This window comes from Panthera uncia, chromosome E1 (genome assembly GCF_023721935.1).
Source record: "Panthera uncia isolate 11264 chromosome E1, Puncia_PCG_1.0, whole genome shotgun sequence".
NCBI lineage: Eukaryota > Metazoa > Chordata > Mammalia > Carnivora > Felidae > Panthera > Panthera uncia.
Genome location: NC_064814.1, coordinates 5092860 through 5112181, shown reverse-complemented (window position 1 = coordinate 5112181; position 19322 = coordinate 5092860). Strand labels below are relative to the sequence as shown.

The following is a 19322-nucleotide window of genomic DNA, read 5'->3' as shown; positions in this document are numbered from 1 at the left end:
TTATATCTCAGTAAAGGGGGGAAAAGAAGACACATCATACACAGATCTCCAACATTATATTTAAAACACAGCACGAGTGGGAGGGAGAAGGGGGAAATGGTGTTTAATGGGTATAGAGTTTCTGTTTTGTAAGAAGAAAAAGTTCTAGAGATCTTAACACTACTGAATTGTACACTTGAAAGTGGTTGAGATAATAAATTTAATGCTACATAATTTCCACTACGGTAAAGAAAAAAATAACAATAAGGTTTGGTCCAGAATGGCCAACACTAATTCAAGTTCAGGATTAAAGGAAACAAATATTAAAGAAAAAAAGGCATCCAGGCAAAAAAGTAAAACTATTTCTAAGGGAAGAAAATTACACTAGCTCTGTTCCTCCAGATCAGGGCTGTCCAATAAAAATATAACACAAGCCCCCTACGTAATTTTTAAATTATCGAATAGCCGCATTTTTTAAAAAGCAAAATTAATTTTATCCCAATATTGGATATCCCAATATCCCAATAGATCCAAAATGTTTTATCAACATGCAAATCAGTATAAAAATTATTAACAAGCTATTTACATTCTTTTTTTTTTAAGTATGGAGTCTTCAAAATCTGGCACATATTTCCTACTGTTTACAGTGCATCTCATTTTGGACTGGCCAGGTTTGGTTTTTTTTAATGTTTATGTATGCATTTTGAGAGAGTGAACGAACAAGCAGGGGAGGTGCAGAGAGAGGGAGAGAAGGAGAGAGAGAGAGAATTCCAAGCAGGCTCCACACCATCGGCACAGAGCTGACATGGGGTCATGAGATCATGACCAGAGCTGAAACCAAGAGTCAGACGCTCGACCAACCGAGTCACTCAGGCGCCCTTGAACTTGCCACATTTCAAGTGTTCTGCGGCTACATGAAGCCAGTGGCTGCCATAGTAGAGAGCACAGCTGCAGACACTATTCCTCATCCTCTGATTTCATCTTTGTCACTATCAACACTTTCTGGCTCTACAAAAACTTCAGAGTAATTCCAAAGGAACTTGTATAGTACCGAAGGAATCCTACCCTATCAAAGACAACTTTTGAACCAAGAGCTCAAATCAGTAAATTGACTTCAACTGTCCACAAAGAAAAATACAACTCTTTGTTCCTTATGTGAAGAAGAGAAAAACCTCAGTTTTTCTGAGAAAACTGGTTTTCTGGTTTTCAGAAAAACCAAAGAGAAAAACCTCAGTTACAATTCACTATCTTAAACAATTTGCCCAATGAATTTAAGCTATTGGGCCATATTCCTAACATCACAGTGAAATTAAATATTGCTCAATTGATTCCATAATTTACATCTGATCCAATGAGACATTCTGATATATGCCACCAAACTGCTATGAACTGTAACATCACACAATAAAGAACAATTAGACCCACTTCCCATTTTCCTACAACTCTGTATGCCTTTTATAAGATATACATATATCAAATCATCACATTGTTCACCTTAATCATTATGGGTACCCTATATATTAACAAAAACTCTAATTTCAAAAAAAAGGGGGGAGCTGGCTGGCTCAGTCCCTAGAGTATGTGACTCTTGAGTCAGGGTTGTAAATTTGAGCCCACGTTGGGGGTAGAGATTAATGAAAACTAAAATGTAAAAAAATAAAAACTGAGCCCGGGTGGCTCAGTCTGTTCAGCGTCGGACTTCGGCTCAGGTCATGATCTCACAGTTTGGCAATTCGAGCCCCGCGTCAGGCTCTGTGCTGACAGCTCAGAGCCTGGAGCCTGTTTAGGATTCTCCCTTTCTCTCTGCTCCTCCCCCACTTGTGCACAATGTCTCTGTCTCTGTCTCTCTCTCAAAAATAAAAAATAAACATTAATAAAAAAGATTTTAAAAAATAAATAAGAACTTTTCTTTCCAAATCCATGAAATTACTGAAATATGTCTGCCTACAGAAACCAGGCGTAGGAAAAAAAACCCAACTGCTTAGGCCTCTAAGTAATGGCACATTGCAAATCAAAGATTTTAAACTCAAGTCATGGAAACTTTATATTTTATAAAACAAACAAAACTCAAAGATGAGCAAGCAAAAAATTTTGATAATTTATGTGGAGTAAATGATAAAGGAAAATGTATTTGGGATTTTAGCCCCTATCTTAGGCTAAGTGGGAGTTTTTATTGCAAGATTTATAAACAATCTTCCCTTCTTTTTGCATTTTGAATGATGTCACATAAAACAACTATTCTGCCTATAAGTGAAAAATATTAATCTTCAACTTAATGGAGGTGTATGCTTGATTATTGCAAAAAAATGGAATTATATTTAAAAATAACTTTAGGGGTGCCTGGGTGGCTCAAGGTTAAGCATCAGATTTCGACTCAGGTCATGATCTCCCAGTTCATGAGTACAAACTCCTCATCCGGCTCTCTACTGTCAGTGCAAAGCTGGCTTCAGAGCCTCTGTCCTCCTCTCTCTGCCCCTCCCCCATTCTCTCTCTCTCTCTCTCTCTCTCTCTCTTTCAAAAATGAATAAACATTTAAAAAAGTAAATAAAGGGGCGCCTGGGTGGCTCAGTCAGTTAAGTGCCCGACTTCGGCTCAGGTCATGATCTCAGGTTTGTGAGTTCGAGCCCCACATCTGGCTCTGTGCTGACAGCTCAGAGCCTGGAGCCTGCTTTGGATTCTGTCTCTCTCTGCCCCTCCCCTGCTCGCTCCCTGTCTGTCTGTCTCTCTCTCTCAAAAATAAATAAACATTAAACATAAATAAATAAATAAAATAAAAATAAAAATAAAAAAGTAAATAAAATAAAATAACTTTAAAAATAAAATAATAACTTTATACAAAATTTAAATATGAGAAAATTGGCTATAGGAATCCTATTAGGTTTCCATGTATTTGAAAAAGCTTCATCTACACAATATTTAAATAATATACTTTAAGCTTTTGGTCACAAAAATGAAAAAACAGTAACAAAATTTTTTCAAACATCTCTATTCGACTCAATTCTTTAAAAGAAAAAATTTTTTTAACGTTTATTTATTTTTGAGAGAGAGAGAGAGACAGATTGTGAGCAGGGGAGGGGCAGAGAGAGAGGGAGACACAGAACCCGAAGCAGGCTCAGGGGTCGGAACTGTCAGCACAGAGCCTGATGCGCTGCGAGCCGTGAGATCATGACCTGAGCTGACTAATGCTGTTCACTCAATTCTAATGCCACAGCACTACTTTTGTTATTTATGCTTTTATTCATTTAAAAAATTACAAAGGGCACCTGGCTGACTTAGTAGGTGGAACGCAGCGACTCTGGATCTTGGGGTTAGGAGTTCAAGCTCCATGTTTGGTGTAGAGATTACTTAAAATAAAGCCTTTTTTAAAATTACACAAGTAAAACATATCCTTTGCAAAAAATAAAAAACAAAAATACACAGAAGCGCGTAATTTAAAAAGTGATAATCCAACCTGATTATCCGTTCTGTGAGATGTAACTCTGCTATTAAGAATTGGTTTGTGGCCTTCCAGATTTTCCTACACAGATGTAAACACATTCGGATTTTCTGTTTTACTTTGTCTTTTAATTTAATTGGAATATACACATATCGATCTGCAAGGTTTTTTTTTGTTTTTTGGGTTTTTTTGCCTATCGCACTCTATGCATCTTTCCATGTCTGCCCTTATAAATCAAACTCAAGGGGTACCTGGGTGGCTCAGTCGGTTAAGTGTCCGACTTCAGCTTAGGCCATGATCTTGCGGTTTGTGAGTTGGAGCCCCACATCGGGCTCTGTGCTGACAGCTCAGAGCCTGGAGCCTGCTTCGGATTCTGTGTCTCTCTCTCTCTCTGCCCCTCCCATGTTCATGCTCTGTCTCTCTGTATCTCTCAATAATAAATAAACGTTAAAAATTTTTTTTTAAAAATCAAACTCATTATTATTATGACCACGTTATAATACCTCATAATAATAACCTCAATGTAACAACCCCATATCGAGGACTCACTCTATACCAGCACTGCACTAACAAGTAGCACATAGGTTATTCCTCACAACAACCATATAAGGTAGGCGGTACAAATTTTTTATTTTGCAGAAGAGACGGTAAATGCACAGAGAGGGTAAGTAATTTGTCCAGGATCACACAGCTAGTAAGAGGCAGTGTCAGGGGGTGCCTGGGTGACTCAGTCGGTTAAGCGTCCGACTTCAGCTCAGGTCACGATCTCGCGGTCCCTGAGTTCGAGCCCCGCGTCAGGCTCTGGGCTGATGGCTCAGAGCCTGGAGCCTGCTTCTGATTCTGTGTCTTTCTCTCTCTCTGCCCCTCCCCTGTTCATGCTCTGTCTCTCTCTGTCCCAAAAATAAATAAACGTTAAAAAAAAAAAATTAAAAAAAAAAAGAGGCAGTGTCAGGTCCCAAACCCAGCTATTTTTATTACAGAGTTCCTATGTGTACTCTTAACCATTGTACTATATTCCCATTGAATGCCCAGATTTAATGAACTGGTTCCCTACTGATAAACATTCTCTACTTTCTAGTTTACATTGCTTGCATGCTTTTTTTTTTCCCTCCTGGGTATTGTTGTTGTTGCTATTTGATCTGGAATTTGTCCTTATAGACTGTGTGGGATAAGGGGTTAGTCTTTTTTTTTTTTTTCCCCAAACGGGAAACTTTACTAACACCATTTATTGAATATTCCATTACCCCCACTAAACTGAAAATCTATTTTTATCATGCTATATATATATATATACCTAGCTCCAGACTCTATTCTATTCCGAACGAGCACAATGAAGTGTTTTTGTTTGAGTACAATATAGTTTTGCTTTGTTTTTTAGTAGGCTCCATGCCCAACGTGGGGCCCAAACTCACAACCCTGAGATTGAGAGTCACATACTCTACTGACGGAGCAGGCCAGGTGCCCCTGAGTACAATATAGTTTTAACAACTGTAGCTTTCCAGTATTTAGAGCAAGGCGCACATCGACAGAGCCAAGCCTTCCCCCCGTTTTCAAGGTACCAAACCTGACTCTTCCATTGCGACATCCCCTCAAAACCCTTCAACGTCACAAAAGCTTCACCACCTTGGGGTGCCGGGGTGGCTCAGTGGGTTAACCGTGTGACTCTTAACTTTGAGTCAGATCATGATCTCACAGTTCTTGAGTCTGAGCCCCACGTCTGGCTCTGTGCTGACAGTGCAGAGCCTACTTGGGATTCTCTCTCTCTCCCCCTCTCTCTCAAAATCAATCAATAAACAAATCCTTAAAGAAAAAAACAAAAACAAAAAACCAAAGTTTCAACACCTTCCAACTTCCCTATATTTCTATCCACACATTCTTCCGATCTCAAGAAGGTAGCCCTTTCCCCATTCCAAGGTTAACTTCTCCGCTTGAGTTCCCATTCCCAACTGCCTCTCCCTCCTGATGAGACCTCATCAGCAACCTCCCTCTTTCTCAATATTGCTATTCCTCTGTCCACCATCTTTTTACTTGCCTTGCGCTGAAAGCATATTCTGGTCTCCCCAACTTAAAAAGCAAACACAAAAAGAGTTTCATCTGCCATGCCTCAAAATCCGCCCCCTGGGCCCGCATCCGTCATTCCTGCCTGCTCCCACCCACATCCAGTAACTCCGCAGCTCTTACAGTGGTTTCCGCTGCTCTAAATTCTTCCCTGCAACACCAGCGGGCCAAGTCTGTTCTCACACTTCCTTCACCCTTATGAAGGCTCAGAAGACTTCCACACTCATTTCTGAGGCTCCTTGTCCCTTGGCTCCCCAAGCCCTCCCGGTCCTGAATCTCGTCTTACCTACCACTTGTTCCACGCTTTTGTGCAGCCCACAAACGCGGAAGTGTCTCTAAGAGCTCAGGTCTCTCCTTTTCTTTCATTCTTTCTCCCTCTCTCTTCCTCATAGAATCAAAGCAGAGGCTCTGACTTAAGGCACACATTTGCTCCTGGTGCCACCTTCTACCACTGTATGGCCTAGGACAACTTATTTAACTTTTTTGAGCTTTGGTTTATTTGTAAAACGGATAGTAACACGTCTTTCAAAGGACTGTTGTCAGGCCCAGGGAGCAATCAATACACACGGGCTCCTCCTTTCCCATAACGCGACTCCCAAACATTTTCCTCTGATCCTTCCGTGGAGTTTCAGCCCAAATCTTTAACCACCTGCTGTATCTTTTCATCCGGGTAACCCCTCTTTGCTTCAAGTTCAATGAATCACCTTTATTGCTGGGAGGAGGGGGAATAAAGAGCATTTTATCTCAGGAGCTGTCAGCACAACTCCTCTGGGTGAAGGCACAATCTTTTTTTTTTTTGGAATATACCTTAATGAGCTTCTGAGAATGAAGAACAACACACCAACGGTCCGTGTCCTTTTGTTACTGGTTGCAACTCAAACTGTCTTGTGACTTTTCTTCTCAGGAGAAAGGGTGAGAAGAAGAGTCAAAAAGGCAGAGAAATGACAGGATGAGAAAGGCTGGGGCTGGGGAACCTAAGAGCCAGTAAAACTCCGTAGCTGAAGTTCAGTTTAGGGCGATGCTGCCTGCTACTCCTTTGTATTTCTGCGACGTAAACCCCAACTTCATTGCCCTCCGCAGACCTTTAGCAGAATCTATACTTTGTTGGGGGTTTTTTATGTTTATTAATGTATCTTTGAGAGAGAGAGAGCGAGTGCTCGTGAGCACAAACATGCATGTGAGCAGGGGAGGGGCAGAGAGGAGAGAAAATCCCAAGCAGCTCCAAGTTGCCAGAGCAGAGCCTGACTCGGGAGGGATCGATCCCACACGACCCGGGAGATCATGACCTGAGCAGAGACAAAGAGTCCGATGCTTAACCGACTGAGCCACCCAGGCGCCCCAGAACCTACGCTTTCAGGGTTTTCTGTGAACGGAATTTTTTGGAGAAACTGAAGAATGGACTGAAGTCACATTTACTGTGGGGCAAAGACAGCAAGCTGGAGCCCCGGAGCCAACATGACTGTACCACGGGACATGCAGGAATTCGCAGAAATCTTGGAAGCGGCATTAGAAGTCTACACTCTATGATTTGGGGGGGTTGGGGGGGGGGTCTGTCTAATTCTTCTAGATTCTAAGGAGCAGTAAAGCCCTGGATGACATTTGGAACTCACTTTAAAATTCTTTTTTTATTTTTTGTTTTTGAGAGAGACAGAGAGGCAGAGAGAAAGGGAGACACAGAATCCAAAGCAGGCTCCAGGGGCTCGAACTCATATCATGACGTGAGCTGAAGTTGGACATCTAACCGACCGAGCCACCCAGGCGGCCCGTTTGGCACTCACTTGAAAAGCAGTGTCTTCCCCAGATTCTCAATTTCTGTCAATGGTGCTCACTTCTCTGGTCACGCAGCCTAAAAATGTCATAGTCATCAAAACCACAAAAACACTGAACGTGTGCTTGGTGCCAAGCATCCTTGTCAAGACCTCAGCCCTTTCCAAGTTCGGTTACAGTGGATTATCAGGTTATACTTCCCTAGCAAATCTCCATGCTTCTGGGTCTTTTTCTCCCTACAACCTATACCTCTAAGAGATAAATCTTCCTAAGAACACCACCTGGTTCCTCTCTCTTTTGGCTCCTACCCACCTCCCAAATTTTATTCCACGCTATCTTTCTACTAGAATTCCCTGCCTCAACCAACTAATCTATTCGCTATTCTCTAAATCCATCAAGAATACTGGCAAGTACACCTGAAACTAATACAACACTAGATGTTAACTGGCATTAAAACAAAAACTTATAAAGGCCAAAACAAAACAAAACAAAACCAAAACCAAACAAAAACAAAGCACACCAGCAAACTTCCAGGCCATTACTAACACTATTCTCCCTCTTGGGCTATTTGAGCGTTCTACCCTGCCTTCGATGCGTTCAGAACCATTGCTTTCTAGAACTCTACCCTTACTGATCAAGCTCTTTTCTGTATTTTACTCCCTTGGCAGAAACCCCTGTGTAGTTACTTTTAACAGCTTTACTGAGGTATACTATACATCACATAAAATTCACCCATCATGGGGCACCTGGGTGGCTCAGTCGGTTAAGCGGCCGACTTCGGCTCAGGTCATGATCTCACGGTTCGTGGGTTCGAGCCCCGGGTCAGGCTCTGTGCTGACGGCTCGGAGCCTGGAGCCTCCTTCGGATTCTGTGTCTCCTTCTCTCTCTGCCCCTCCCCAACTTGTGCCCTGTCTCTATCAAAAATAAATAAATGTAAAAAATAAATTTTTTTTTTAATTCACCCATCGTACATTTTAATGACTTTGGTAACTATCACCACCATCCGCTTGAAAACATTTCCACCACGCCCAAAATGTTCCCTCGTGCCCGTTTACAACGAAGTCCCACTCCCTTCCCCAGGCTTAGGCAAACACTGCTGTTTTCTAGCTCTACAAATTTGCCTTTTCTAGCCATTTCGTATAAATGGACTCACACAATATACAGTCTTAAATCTGGTTTCTAGCACTTAGCACAATGTTTTCGAGGTTAATCCGTGTAGTGCAGCATACATCACTAGTTCATTCCTTTAAATTGCCGAATAGCATTTCATTGTATGAATTTATCTCATTTTATTAATCCATTCACCAGCTGATGGACATTTGGATTACTTCCCATTTCTTGCCTCTTCATAGATACAATGCTGCTATGGACATGCACATACGTGTCTGTGTGTGAATCTTCTGGACACATTCGTTGAGAGTGGAATTCTAGATCATAAGGTAACTTTATGTTCAACTTTTTAAGACACTCCCAAACTCTTCCAAAGGGGCTGCTACCATTTTACATTCCTTTCAGAGACGTACTAGGATTCCATTTCCATGCATTCCCACTAACACTTGAGATCTTTTTCTTTTTTTTTGACATCGTCTTTCTTATTGTAGCTCTCCTAGTGGTTGTGAACTGCTATCTCCTTGTGGTGGTGTTTTTTTTTTTTAATTTTTTGTTTATTTATTTATTTTTGAGAAAGAGACAGAAAATGAGTGGAGGAGGGGCAGAGAGAGAGGGAAAGAGAGAATCCCAAGCAGGCTCCGCACTGTCAGCACGGAGCCCAATGTGAGGCTTGAACTCACAAACCTTGAGATCATGACTTGAGCGGAAAGCAAGAGTCAGAGGCTTAATCGGTTGAGCCACCCAGGTGCCCCTCATTGTGGTTTTGACTGTATTTTCCTAACGACTACAGGTAGTGAGCATCATTCTATGGGTTTATTAGCCATTCCTATATCTTCTTTGGGGACATACCTATTCAACTCGCTTGTCCATTTTTAAATTGGGTCGTCTTAACACTGTTGTTAGGGACGCCTGGGTGGCTCGGTCGGTTGACTGTAATGACTCCAGCTCAGGTCATGATCTCACCGTTTGTGAGCTGGAGCCCCGCATCAGTCTCTGTGCTGACGGCTTGGAGCCTGGAGCCTGCTTCAGGTTCTGTGTCTCCCTCTCTCTCCATCCCTCCCTCACCCACGCTCTGTCTCTGTCTCTCTCAAAAATAAACATTAAAAATAAATAAATAAATAAATAAATAAATAAATACTGAGTTGTTAAAGTTCTTGGTATATTCTAGATGCAAATCCTTTATCCATGAGTTTTGCAAATATTTTCATTCAGAAGATGGCTTGTCTTTTCATCTATCTTAATGTTTTCTGAAACAGAAACATGTTTAATTTTGGAGAAATCCAATTTATCAGTTTTTTCTCTTCTGGATAGTGTTTTTGGTGCTGTATCAAAGAACTTTCCCTAATCTGAGTCAAATAAATAATTTCTCCTGTATCTATATCTTCTTTTAGGGGTTTTACAGCTTTAGTTCTTACATTTAGGTCCATTTTTTTAAACAGCTTTATTGACATATAATTCATACACCTTACAATTCACCTATTTAAAGTACACTATCCAGCGGCTTTTTCGTATATTCACAGAGTTCTGCAACTATTCACCATGATCCTATTAGTGGACATTTTCATTATCCCAAAAAGAAACCCATTAGCAGTCACTCCCCATTCCCCCCCCCCCCCAGTCACTGACACTCACTAATCTACTTTCTGTCTCAATGGATTTGTCTTTTGCAGACATTACGAATAAATGGGATTATTCGATGTATACCATTTTGCATCTGGCTTTTCACTTAACATGAATGTTTTCAAGGTTCATCATGGTGCAGCAAATACCCTGTTATTGCCAAATAAAGTCCCATTGGGTGGACTTGTCACATTTTATCAGTTGTTCCATTTGCCAGTTGACGGACGTTTGGGTTATTTCCACCTTTTAGCTATTACGAAAAATGCTGTCACGAACATTCATGTACATATTTTGGTGTGGATTTTCCCCATTTTTCTTGGGCATATATATACCTATGAATGGAATTGCTGAGTCATTTAAGGAACTGTCAAACCGTTTTCCAAAGCAACTGTGTTATTTTACATTTCTACCAGGAGGGTACCAGAATTTTAATTTCTCTACATCCTCACCAACACTTATTATTTCTTATATTGATTATAGCCACCCTAGTGGTTGTGAAGTGGTATCTAACTGTAGCTTTGATTTGCATTTCCCTAATGGCTAATGATGCTGTTTTCATGTGCTTATTTTCCATTTATGTATCTTTTTTTGGAGGAATGTCTATCAAGACCTTTGTTCCTTTTTTAAGGTTTGTCTTTTTCTTTTTTTCTTAATTGTTTTAATGTTTTATTTATTTTTGAGAGAGAGACAGAGCATGAGCAGGGGAGGGGCAGGGGAGAGGGAGACAGAATCCACAAAGCAGGCTCCAGGCTCTGAGCTGTCAGCACAGAGCCTGACATGGGGCTTGGACTCACAAACCGCGAGATCATGACCTGAGCCAAAGTCAGAATGCTTAACCAACTGAGCCACCCAGGCACCCCAGGTTCTTTTTCTTTTTCTTTTTTTAAAAAAAAAAAAAAATTTTTTTTTAACGTTTATTTATTTTTGAGACAGAGAGAGACAGAGCATGAACGGGGAAGGGGCAGAGAGAGAGGGAGACACAGAATCAGAAGCAGGCTCCAGGCTCTGAGCCATCAGCCCAGAGCCCGACGCGGGGCTCGAACCCACGGACCGCGAGATCGTGACCTGAGCTGAAGTCGGACACTCAACCAACTGAGCCACCCAGGCGCCCCCCCCAGGTTCTTTTTCTTATTAAACTGTACAAGTTCTTTATACATTCTTGATACAAATCCCTTAACATATATATGAATTGCAAATATTTTCTCCCATTCTGTGACTTGTGTCTTCATTCTGTGATCCATTCTGAGTTAATTTTTGGTGATGTAAGAAAGAGTTTAAGTTTATTGTTACTATTATTTTTTGCTTGTCATTATCCAAATGTCCCAGCACCATTTGTTGAAAAAAACTATTCTTTTCCTGTTGATAGGTCTCGGTACTTTTGTCAAAATCAACTGACCATAAACATAAGGTTTTATTTCTGCCTTAAAATTCTGTTCCATTGATCTATATGACTTTTGTTGTGCCAATACCACACTGTGGTTTTATAGTAATTTTTTAAATTGGGTAGTGCAAGTCCTTTAACTTTGTTAGTCTCTTTCTTTCTTTCTCTTTCTTTCTCTCTCTCTCTCTCCCTCCCTCCCTTCCTCCCTTCCTCCCTCTCTTCCTCCCTTCCTTTTTTTAAGATTTTTCAGGGCACCTGGGTGGCTCAGTTGGTTGAGCATCCAACTCTTGATTTTGGCTCAGGTCATGATCCCAGAGTCATGGGATCGAGCCCTGCATCAGGCTCTGTGCTGAGTGTAGAGTCTACTTAAGACTCTATGTCTCCCTCTGTCTCTGCCCCTACTCCACTCGTGCTCCGCCTCCCTCTATCTCTCTCTCAAAAAGAAATGTTAAACTAAAAAAATTAAAAAGAGAAAAAGAATCAGTTGGTCAATTCCTTTAGAAAAAGTCTGTTGGGATTTTGACTAAATTTTTAGATCAATTTGGAGAATATTGGCATCTTGACAATACTGAGTTGTCCAACATGAAGTGTTTAGTTACTTAGATCTTTTAAAACTTCTTTAGTTAAAGCATCAATCTCGGTAACATTGTAGAATTTTCAGTGTACAACTTTTATACTTTTTTTTTTAAAGTTTATTTATTTATTTTGAGCCACAGTGTGTGCAAAAGCATGCAAGAGTGAGCAGGGGAGGGGCAGAGAGGGAGAGAGAATTCCAAGCAAGCTCTGCGCTGCCAGCACAGAGCCTGAACCAGGGCTCAAACTCACGAAACCCTGAGATTATAACCTGAACCAAAACCAAGAGTCAGACACTTAACTGAATGAGCCACCCAGAAACTCGAGGATGAATTGCTTTCTTTCTTTCTTTAAAAAAAAAAATTTTTTTTTAATGTTTATTTATTTTTGAGAGAGAGACAGAGTACAAGATGGGCAGAGGCAGAGAGAGAGGCACAGAATCTAAAGCAGGCTCCAGGCTCTAAGCTGTCAGCACAGAGCCTGATGCTGGGCTCAAACCCACGAACCACAAGATCATGACCTGAGCCAAAATCCGACACTCAACCAACTGAGCCAGCCAGGTGCCCCAGCTTTCTTAATTTCATTTTCAGATCATTCCTTGTGTGTAAAAATGCAATTGATTTTTATATATTGGTCTTGTATGTGCAATCTTCCTAACTCATTTATTGATGGTAGTAGTTGTGTGTGTGTGTGTGTGTGGAATCCTTGGTACTTTCTCATACAGGATCGTGTCACCTGTGAACAGAGTTTTACTTCTTCCTTTACATTCTGGGTGCCTTAAAAAAATTTTTTTTTAATACGTACGTGTGTTTATTTTGCCATACTAGTCCGAATCTCCAATCAACACTAAATGACAAAAGCAGACATCCTTGCCCTGTTCCTGATCTTAGCAGGAAAGCATTCTGTATTTCATCATTAAGTATGATATGAGCTGCGGGCTTTTCAGAGATGCCCTTTATCAAGTTGAGGAAGTTCCCTTCTATTCCCAGTTGGTTGAGTGTTCCTCATCTTGAAAAGGTTGGATTTGTCACGTTTTATCTCCACTTATTGAAATAATCATGTAGTTTTTATTTTTTATTCTACTAATATGATATATTAACATTAACTGATTTTCAGATATTAAACTAACCCTGCATTCCTGGGATATATACCTCAGTTGGTGACGGTAGTCTGTATTCTTACTTACCTCTGTATGCCTGCATTCCACCTCTGACACTAGATTATAAGCACTGAAATTCTGGAAGAAGCATAATTTTTAAATAATGATTTCTAAAGGTTGTAACTTTTAGATTTTTTTTTTTAAATAGGTTGTGGGGCACCTGGGTGGCTCAGTCAGTTAAGCCTCCAACTCTTAGTTTTCAGAGGCTTGGTTTCGGGTCAGGTCATGATCTTGCAGTCTGTGAGTTCGAGCCACATCTGCACTGTCAGCACAGAGCCTGCTTGGGATTCTCTCTCTCTTCTTCTCTCTGACCCTTCCCTGCTCATGCTCACTCTCGCTCTCTCTCTCAAAATAAATAAATAAACTTAAAGAAAAAATTTTTTTAAAAAAGAGGTTTTCACAGCACAAGTACTCTTTCATCAACTAAAACCTCGAGCTTAGCACCTACTTCACAAGAATAATTAGTTAAAATAGGAAGCCACTATAGTTGTAAATTTTATGTGTCTTGGCTGGGCTATCATGCCCAGCTGTTTATCCAAACATTAATCGAGATGTTGCTGTGATGGTATTTTGTAGATGTAATTAACATTTACAATTAGTTGACTTTAAAGAAATTACCTTGATAATGTGGATGGGCCTCATCCAATCAGTGGAGGACTGTAAGAGCAAAAACCGAGGTTCCCCAGAGAAGAAGGAATTCTGTCTTAAGACTGAAAGAGAAATCCTGCCGGAGTTTCCAGTCTGCTAGCTTGCTCTACAGATTTCAGACTCATGACTACATCAATTCCTGTCTGTTTCCAGCTTGCTGGCGGGCCTTATAAATTTTAGACTTGCCAGCTCCCACAATCACAGAAGACAATTCCTTAAAATAAAAAGCAAACATAAAAAATAAATCTTTTTATTTTAAGGAACATACATATATTTTTTAAATATACATATATCTCCTATTGGTTCCGTTTCTTTGGAGAATCCTGACTGATACTGCCACCAAATAGCTTGTGTTGTTAATACTCCCTTCTGTGACCCATATCATGAATTCCAAAGTTGATTTGAGAGCTATCCTGCTGCTTGCCAAAGGAATCAAAATCACTGAGCACAAGGATCAGAATCTATATACTGGTGCACAGTACAATGAATGATACATAGCAGGTGCTCAGTAAAGGTACATAAATGGTAATAAACAGAAAGAGAAAACATGCTAAAGAACAAAAGGATACAACCACCATCATATAAGGAAATCAAAGGCCCTAAATCTTAGAACAAAATCGAGAAGTAAAAGAAATCGGTCTGCTTTTAATGAAGTATAAATAAAACAAAAACACTGGAGGTTTCAGGGGCACCTGGGTGGCTCAACTGAGTGTCTGTCTGACTCTTGATTTCAGCTCGGGTCATGATCCTACAGTCGGGGGATTCTCTCCATCTTTCCCTCTGCCCCTCTCTCATACTCTGTCTCTCAAATAAAAAATAGAAAATTAAAAAAATTAACAATAAATACTGAAGGTTTCAAGAGGAAAATCACTACATTTTAAGTGTTTGAAAAATAATGCTGGCATTTGAACTCTTGACCTTGATGACCATCATTAAATGGAGGAACGTTTAGGTTTTTTATGGTAGTTTAGGTTTTTTATGGTATTCGGTGTATTTACTATGAATTTCAGATTACTTTTTTTATGTTTATTGCGGGGGAGGGGCAAAGAGAGAGAGAGCCTATCAGAAGTGGCCTCTATGCTGACAGAATTCATGACCTGAGCTGAAGTCAGTTGCTTAACCGACTGAGCTACCAGGCACCCCAAGGAACTTACTTAATTTTAAAGTTATCAAACGGTCCCAGAACTGAACAATTCTTTATTTTGTGGCGAGTTACAGATTTTAAACTCCTTGGCTTCGAAACTAATATTAAATTGATGTTCCTAAAAACTAAGAGAAATTGTTATAACTATTTCACAGACAAGAGGCGTTATCCATGCTTAAAAAACTGCTCTTGGGGCACCTGCGTGGCTCAGTCGGTTGAGCATCTGACTTGATTTTGGCTGAGGTCGGGATCACAGGGTTGTGGGACTGAGCGCTGCTTCTGGTTCCACACTCAGTGTAGAGCCTGCTTGGGATTCTCTCTCTCTCTCTCTCTCTCTCTGCCTCTCCCCTGCCCACACTTGCATGCTCTCTCTCTAGCTCAAAATAAATAAACATTTAAAAAATAAATAAAATCTTTGGGGTGTCTGGGTGGCTCGGTTGGTTAAGCATCTGACTTTGGCTCAGGTCACGATTTCACGGTTTATGGGTTCAAGCCCCACATCCAGCCCTGCGCTGACAGCAAGCAGTCTGGAGCCTGCTTCAGATTCTGTGTCTTCCTCTCTCCCTCTGCTCCTCCCCGTCTTGTGCTCTTTCTTTCCAAAATAAATAAATAAACAAACATTAAAAATGTATACAAAATAAATAATAAATAAAATCTCTACAAAAAAAAGGTTTAAAAAAAAAGGTGCAGAACAGCCTAAATAGCATGTTATGCTTGTATTCGTACAAGAAACTGGAAGAATTCCAAAGAAACCAAAAATGGTTACACAGGGATGGGAGGAGGTATATGGGGAGAAACCAGGTGATGAACAGAGCAGTGAGAACAAGACTTTCACTTTATGGCTTTTCATTCTTTTAAACTTTGAATCATGTAACTTAGATTACTTATTCAAAAAATAATTATAAAACAATTTAGGCTATCGCTCTCTAAAAAAAGAAACCTAATTTTTTAAAGAAACTTCAGTTTCAACATGAAATCAGCTGTTTCCAGTAATTTCTAAAAAAAATTTTTAGGGGCGCCTGGGTGGCTCAGTGGGTTAAGCGACCGACTTTGGCTCAGGTCACGATCTCGCAATTTGTGAGTTCGAGCCCCGCGTCAGGCCTTGTGCTGACAGCTCAGAGCCTGGAGCCTACTTCAGATTCTGTGTTTCCCCCTCTCTCTACCCTTCCCCTGCTCACGCTCTGTGTCTCTCTGTCTCTCAGAGCGTTAATAAACGCTAAAAAAATTTTTTAAATTATTTTAGTATTTACTTTTGAGACAGAGAGCGAGAGACACAGAGCACAAGGGGAGGGGGGGACAGAGAGAGGGAGACACAGAATCCAAAGCAGCTCCAGGCTCTGAGCTGTCAGCACAGAGCCCAACACGGGGCTCGAACCCACAATCATGACCTGCGCTGAAGTCGGATGCTTAACCGACTGAGCCGCCCAAGCGCCCCTGTTCTCAGTAATTTCTAAATGTTTCTATTTCAATGAGCGTACAAAACTAAGGGGTTCCTCTAAAGACACAAACAAAAGAAAGCAATTTCTGCCAGGCACTGTAACTATCATCACAGGGCCAGATGACACAGTTGCTTTCTGAAACTCTTCCACGGGCAGCAGAGTCTGAGACTTTCCAGGGAGTCAGGGCACGGTCTCAGTTTAGCTGGTCACCTGGAGAAAGCTGACTCTGTTATCTGCTTTGTCCTACTATCAGTACTGAAGATAAGAAGGCTTAAAATCAACCCAGTCTGATTCCTCAACAAGGACCGGCCTTTGAGTTCTGTTTCAGTCCTGATGCAGAGCAGCCTCCTTTCCACAAGTCAATTCCTTTGCGAAAGGCAGAGGCTGATGGCTTAGAAAGAAGTGCCCTAACCTGATGGGTGACCTGGCCAGACTAATTTACGTCTCTGGACTTCCACTTTCTTACCACCGACATGAGTGGGTCTTGGGCCAAATTCCCTCAAAGGTCCCTTTTCAGGTCTACAATACTATCGTCCCCATAAAAAGCCAAGTCAGTTTAAAGATCAGATGAAGGGTGGGAAATGTCTCCAGACTAGAGCATATATGCAAGTTCATGGAAATTCTCAAGTCCACAAAGATGTGCTGGCTGGGACATGAATGTTCTGGTTCTTATCTTCTGTGTTTTATCTTCAACACAAATAATTTGGCCCTTTTGCTGTAAAGATTTCTCACATATATAACTTCCAATTAGAAATGAGCTACGAATGGGGCGCCTGGGTGGCTCAGTCGGTTGAGCGTCTGACTTCAGCTCAGGTCACGATCTTGTGGTCTGTGAGTTCGAGCCCCGTGTCAGGCTCTGGGCTGATGGCCCAGAGCCTGGAGCCTGCTTCTGATTCTGTGTCTTCCTCTCTCTCTGCCCCTCCCCCGTTCATGCTGTCTCAAAAATAAATAAATGTAAAAAAAAAAAATTAAAAAAAAAGAAAGAAAGAAATGAGATACGACTACTTAGCACTTTTAAAAGACTGGTGGAGTGGAGAGGATTATTTCAGACTGTCAGCACAAAGTGTGTTGCATAAGGAAAGTTTTAGTTTGGGGATACCTAGGTGGCTCAACTGGCTGAGTGCCTGACTTCGGCTCAGGCCATGATCTCCCAGTTCGTGAGATCGAGTCCCGAGACGGGCTCTTCACTGACAATGTGGAGCCTGCTTGGGATTCTCTCTCTGCCCCCCCCCCCCCCCACCGCCTCTCTCTCTAAATAAATAAATAGACTTAATAAACAAACAAATCTTTTTAAAAAGTTTTAGTTTGGTCCATTTTCCTTTTATGGTCATCACCCAAGACTCATACTTGTATTAATATCCTTTGGGGAACCGCCTTCTAGAGATTTACCCATGCTAATTCCCACACGTGAAGGGAGGGTGAATCCTCTTCTGAGACTGCAAACTCTACTGAAAACTCCAAGCTCAGCAAAACATGTTCCATACTCTGATCAATAAAAGCTAAGTGATTTCGGGGGGGGGGGGGGGGGGGGGGAACCCCCACAAATACTTGTGCATATTTCTGTCCACTAAAAAGCAAAGTGCACGCTTCTATGGGCATTTTTTCATACAGTCCTAATTAGCTAGAGTTTTCTTAAAACACTAGAGATCCCGCAGCTTTGTCTTAGACTGTTCTAAAACGGCTCTTAATCACATTCAGCAAGGATTCATGCTTTGGCACAGCGGCAGCAAGAAACAGGGCTGGCAGACATTCTGCAGGGCGCAGGTTCATCGTCTGGTCCCTGCTTCCACCTGGCACACACTGGACACACTGCTGAGAAACCAGCTCATCTCATTAGCATGTCTTTACCCTGAGGCTCCCATCCTGACACCTCTCCAAGATCGCCCAAAGCCTCATTAGGTCCCAGGCCAAACAGAAGACGGTAGCCATCCGTCCCCCAGAAGCCTTGGGAAAAAGCAATGAAAAATCACGAGCAAAGAGGTCATGCAGCAAGCAGTTCAGAACTGGCCGCTGCTCAATCCACTCGGGATCCTCTCCCCCTCCCTGGCAAAACCCTCCTCCACCTCCAACGCTTAGGGCACAGCCCAGGGGCTGCAGACATCGCTCTTTTCAACGATTCTGACCACACACATAGTAACTTCGAGACATTCTAAATGCCTGTGCCCTGTCCCCTAGCTCTCCCCATTCCAAAAGCCAGGCCTGCCGCTACTCTGGCAAAGGGACAACCCGGGTGACTCTGATACTCAGATGCCCAAACGTTTCTGTGAAACACTTCTTTCTGCTTCTGACAGCTTCCTGAAAAGCGCCAGCCTGCAAACGCATTCTGGGCCTCCATCCTCCCGCAGGCAATGGAAGCTTTCCGCGCTCCACCCCCCCCCCCCCCCCGCCACTCCCCCCCTCCCCGAGAAACCTACTTCAAACCTTGCGTCCGCGCCTCCCTCTCCAGAGGCCTGGATGCGCGGCCCCCGGCCCTCGGCCCCCGTTTCGGACGCCAGGCCCGCCTCACCTAGCCCTCAGCAACCCCCCCGGCGGAAAGGGCGCACCGGGCGCCAAGAAGCGCCCCGCGGGGCACCCCGCCCCTCCGGAGCCGCAGTCCCCGCCGCTCGCGTCTCTGTCACCGGGCAGACGGCCTGCAGGCCGCTGGCGTCCTCGGGCGGCGGGCCGGCCGGCCACCGCGGCTACCCCGCCAACGGCCCCGCCGCACCGGCCCGCAGACCTCCCCACCCCCCCGGCCCCGGGGCGCGCCCAGCCCGCGCCCGCCGGCGCTCACCGGACTTGGGCGGGTAGCGGTACACGGAATTGGACGGGATGTCCACCTCCTCCACGCCCGCGTGCTGCCGGCTGGTCAGGGCCCCCATGGCGCTGCGCCCGCGCCGCCCTCTCGCCTCACCGCGGCCGCTCGCCCCGCGCGCGGTGCGGGGGTCGGCTGTCCGCCGCAGCCGGCTCCGCCTCGGCGCTGCGGCTCTGGCGGCGGGGAGCCCCCGGCGCGCCGCGCACCATCCTCCGCC

The 19322-nt window shown here is 42.9% G+C and overlaps 1 protein-coding gene across 5 annotated transcripts in view; it reads right to left on the bottom strand.

Moving 5' to 3' along the window:
- RNF157 (ring finger protein 157) overlaps positions 1–19286 on the bottom strand; it is an 82413-nt gene extending 63127 nt beyond the window's left edge. For 3 of the 5 annotated variants that reach the window (XM_049635671.1, XM_049635672.1, XM_049635674.1), the window contains exon 1: positions 19085–19286. In XM_049635671.1, the coding sequence (XP_049491628.1) occupies positions 19085–19172 (88 nt within the window). In that variant the 5' untranslated portion in view covers positions 19173–19286. The remainder of the gene's footprint in view (positions 1–19084) is intronic. The other 2 variants (XM_049635670.1, XM_049635669.1) reach the window with 1 other exon arrangement.
- Between the last annotated feature and the right edge of the window lie 36 nt (positions 19287–19322).